Source organism: Akebia trifoliata, chromosome 13, assembly GCF_017979445.1.
Source record: "Akebia trifoliata isolate Shusen 1 chromosome 13, ASM1797944v1, whole genome shotgun sequence".
In the NCBI taxonomy this organism is placed as follows: domain Eukaryota; kingdom Viridiplantae; phylum Streptophyta; class Magnoliopsida; order Ranunculales; family Lardizabalaceae; genus Akebia; species Akebia trifoliata.
Window position 1 is genome coordinate 23,541,071 of NC_141387.1, and position 4,026 is coordinate 23,545,096.

At 35.5% G+C, this 4,026-nt stretch overlaps 1 protein-coding gene across 1 annotated transcript; it reads left to right on the forward strand.

The window, feature by feature from the left end:
• The first annotated feature begins 437 nt into the window (after positions 1-437).
• LOC147388093 (uncharacterized) lies at positions 438-1,786 on the forward strand. Its single transcript, XM_086421717.1, is given in 2 exon segments — positions 438-790; positions 793-1,786. Coding segments are annotated over 2 exon segments (1,065 nt in total). The 5' UTR covers positions 438-583; the 3' UTR covers positions 1,651-1,786.
• The last annotated feature ends 2,240 nt before the right edge of the window (positions 1,787-4,026 follow it).

Below are 4,026 nucleotides of genomic sequence, written 5' to 3' on the forward strand. Positions count from 1 at the left end.
TAGACTATTTAATTGAATGAAAATTTAATTCTATAAAATTTGAAATCCATTGAAAAATAAATAAGATGAAAAATGAAAAAAATCTAATATTTGATTGCATTTGAAAAATATTGGAAAAAAAATATCAGTAAAAGGAAGGAGAAGAGAGAGAAAGAGAGAGAGAGAGAAGGAAAAATGAAAAAAGAATTAAAAAAAAAGAATAAATTTATTTTCAAATGTTGATAAGTGAAAAAATGAAATCTAACCTTAATTAAATTTTTAGATGACGCTTGAAATACGCTCATAATGAAAAATATCAATTAAACATGTTGATAATGTGATTTTTCATTAAAAATAAAAATTTCACCCATTTTTATGGATAATCAAATACACCCTAAGGTTATATTTATGTTGGTATCCCTATTCCCTATGACAGAGGCATGTCAGTTTAAAAACATAGGGAGGTATCGCTAATATTCACAAAATATTGATGGGCATCTCTAAATCACCTTGAACCAAAGCATTTTCCAACCAAACCCTAAAGGCAGATCATCAGGTCTCCTCTCACCCTCTCTCTCTCTCTCTGTGTCTGTGTGCATCGTTGATGATGGCTTCTGCTTGCGTGAACAACATCGGAGTATCTTCGTATCCAACCTATAGTTGGTTCAGTCCAAGAATCTCTTTCAGCGGTGATTTTCCCGATCAAGAATCCATGATCGACGGTACCAAAGAACCCCCATCTCCGGTCGAAAACCCTCTGAATCTAGCCGGAAATCCCATGATCGACGGTGACTTCGAGTTCAGACTCGAAGAGACCCGGTAACAATGCTACCCGCCGACGAGCTATTCTCGGGTGGAAAACTCGTCCCTTTACATCTCTCCTCGATCCGACCGACTGCAACGTCCACTACTTCAGAAGAGATCAGATCGATTGAAACAGTTAAATCGAGTCGAATCGCAGAGATTTCAGGTTCAGATCCGTATCTCTTCTCTCCTAAAGCACCAAGATGTTCAAGTGGATGGAAAGAGCTTCTTCGCTTGAAGAAGATCCAAAACCCTAAACAAGATTCTCAGAAATCGTCTTCAGTTCCTTGGAAAAACTTGAATCATCAATCTCTCAAACTTTTTCTACATAAAACTTCTAAATCTCCTTCACTTGATCCATCTCTAAACCTCCCTTTACTAAAAGATTCAGACTTGGAATCTGTCTCGATCTACGAAGATCTTCCAAGGCTTTCTCTCAATCGAAATCCACCAAGAAAAGTTAGATCAATTAAAACAAAAGGATCTTCTGAGAATCATACTATTGGGGGAAGAATCGGACGAAGCCCTATGCGTAGAGTTCCAGATTCGAACTCAATCCCTGCAAGAGGAGTATCGATCGATAGTCCTCGAATGAATTCTTCAGGAAAAGTTGTGTTTCAAAGCTTGGAGAGAAGCTCAAGCAGTCCAAGTAGCTTTAATGGCGGACCAAGAATCAAACACAAAGGGATGGAGAGATCTTACTCTGCAAATGTTAGAGTGACCCCCGTCTTAAATGTTCCTGTTTGTTCTCTAATGGGTTCTTCTTCAAAATCCGGGTTTGGATTTGGGCACTTGTTTTCTTCAAATCAAAAGAAAGATGGAGCGATCAAAAGCCACAGTAACAGAAATCGGACGGATCGGATTTGATGAGTGAGGGATTGATTACTGGTAAAATTTCGAAATTTTAGTTCGGTTTCTTTGTTTTTCGTGTTTTTTTTTTTTCTTTTCTTTCTGGAATATGGATAATTGGGCCTTATTTTAGCTTAGATTTTAGTTGTAAATATATGGGATTTGTTCAAATCTCTCTAACTTTGATGGAATTTTGGTTTTAATATTTTTTTTTTCCTATTTTTCCTTGTGTTTTCGTCTTCTCAGTTCCCCCTCTTTCCTTTGGAGCTGCTTTTTTTTTTTTTTTTTATTTTTTAATATCCGTTTTTGCTGTTTTTGAATTTTATTTGGATCGATGATTTAAAACTCGGAAGCGAGTCAACTCGGGCGAGACGTATCGTAATGGAGGCGTTCAATCAAGCGACCAATCACATTGACTCTGATTGGGCTGAGTCATACTCGGTTGTGATTTTTGAGGGTCTTATCCCAGATCTAAATAAAACATTCGGTAGCTGGCATCTTCATTATATGAGAAAACTCGGATGTCAAAAATATTAGGAAAAAAATTGTACAAAATTTCTATAAGTAATATTATAATAAGAATTTCATTATAATTAATTGTATTTACTAAATATTTAAGAATACATGGAAAAGTAAATTAAAAAAAAAAAAAAAGAGAGTATTTTTTATTAATTTATTTTTGTAATCTTCTTGTTTTTTTTTTTTTTTTCCACGAACAAGTAAATTAACAAAAAAAAAAAAAAATAGTAATTTTGTATGAATTTATTTTTTGTAATCTTGATTCTTGCATCTTGAATTTGATGGGGATGAATTAGAGAGTGGAAAAGGTAGAGGTTGTAATAAAATTAAAAATAAGAATCGGAAGGAAGGAAACTAAAATAATGGTAGAAGTGAGTTTAAATGAAAGTAGAGGTAAAGTTGGAATGAAGTTAACAAAATTTTTGATCTTTAGAATCATATGCAATATTCGATGACATAATGACAAATGGTCATAGTAATTTCAATGTGGCATATACGATTTAGCACTGCCACGATCCACTCTTTAAATTCCATGTTTTTCTCCCACAGAAAAGTGCATCACGGATCAAAGATAGGTCACAAGAAACTTTATAATTGTAAATCAAGAGAAGTAAACAAGCAACCCACTTTATAAGTGTAAAAATGTTAATGAAGGAGAATGATAATGGAATTGATAGAGAACCAAGAACAACAATTACAGGTACTTGTAATCCTAGTGGAGAGGGATTGAACAGGACCTTTTATGAGATGGTTTCCAAATTCCGGGCTCCATTTGTTGAGGTATGGGCCATTGGGTTGGTTTGCAGCAGAGACTAGGCATTGGTAACCCCCCATGGGATTGGGGTTCAAAGGTAAACCTAGTGACTGGTTTTGTTCGAAACTTGGAAAAGGTTACTTTTTTATTTTTATTTTTATCTTTACTTGTGAAAGTTAAAATAAGAAGCAGAAGAAAGGAACTTTCTATGTTTTTTAAAACTACTTCCTTTTTAACTTTCTATTCAAATGGCTTCATATTGCTTTCTATTCAAATGGTTTCATATTACATGGTGATAAACTTCTGAGGGATTGGGGGCATGCGTCCGTACCCCCTCTCTCTCTCTCTTAATGTGTTTTTCTGTGAACATGAGTGGTTTGCGAGTGCTCATGCTTTAAAATTTGTGGCCTATTTTCACCATAAAACTGTTTTATGGTGAATTAACTATGTGCCATCTATTCCACATTTATGTTTCTAAGAGCAATAATCTTTATTGCAACTGAGAACCCATGCCAACAAGTCAGAATGATGCCACCGAGCAAGTTTCCCAATGTGAATCGGTGTCCTCATTCAACAAGATTTTGATATGGAATAAGGTCAAATGACTTGGATGCCACTAAGCCAGCAAAAAGTCACAATGTTGATGGTTAAGAACTGTGTTTGGTGAATGGTTCAATCATAATTTGAGGATTTGGGGGCATACACTTTACTTTAAAAGACTCAATGGTGAAAATATTTCATTGCTAATTCCTCTCCCCAACCTCAACTAATGCTGGCTGAGCACAGAATGGGAGGAGATCGGATTCATATAGGAGGAAGGAAATCAGAAAGAAGAGGCAAGATGATGTGCAAGCGCAACATAATTTTCTTCCCTAAATGAGATATTGGATCAGTTTCCTCCAGTGATTCCTCGAAAGTGACTCATGTAGAAACAAATGATCCCAGCTGTGAAAAACATCCCAATTCAATTGGAATTTATTCTCTAGACTAGATACATAAATATCCAATATACATTACCGTGAAACACATTAATAATTCTAGGAGCCTTTGTACCGTGGGTTTATAGGGTAGTTAGTGATCATGCTAGGGCCACGCCCCTATTCACCGCTCCTACTTTCGCT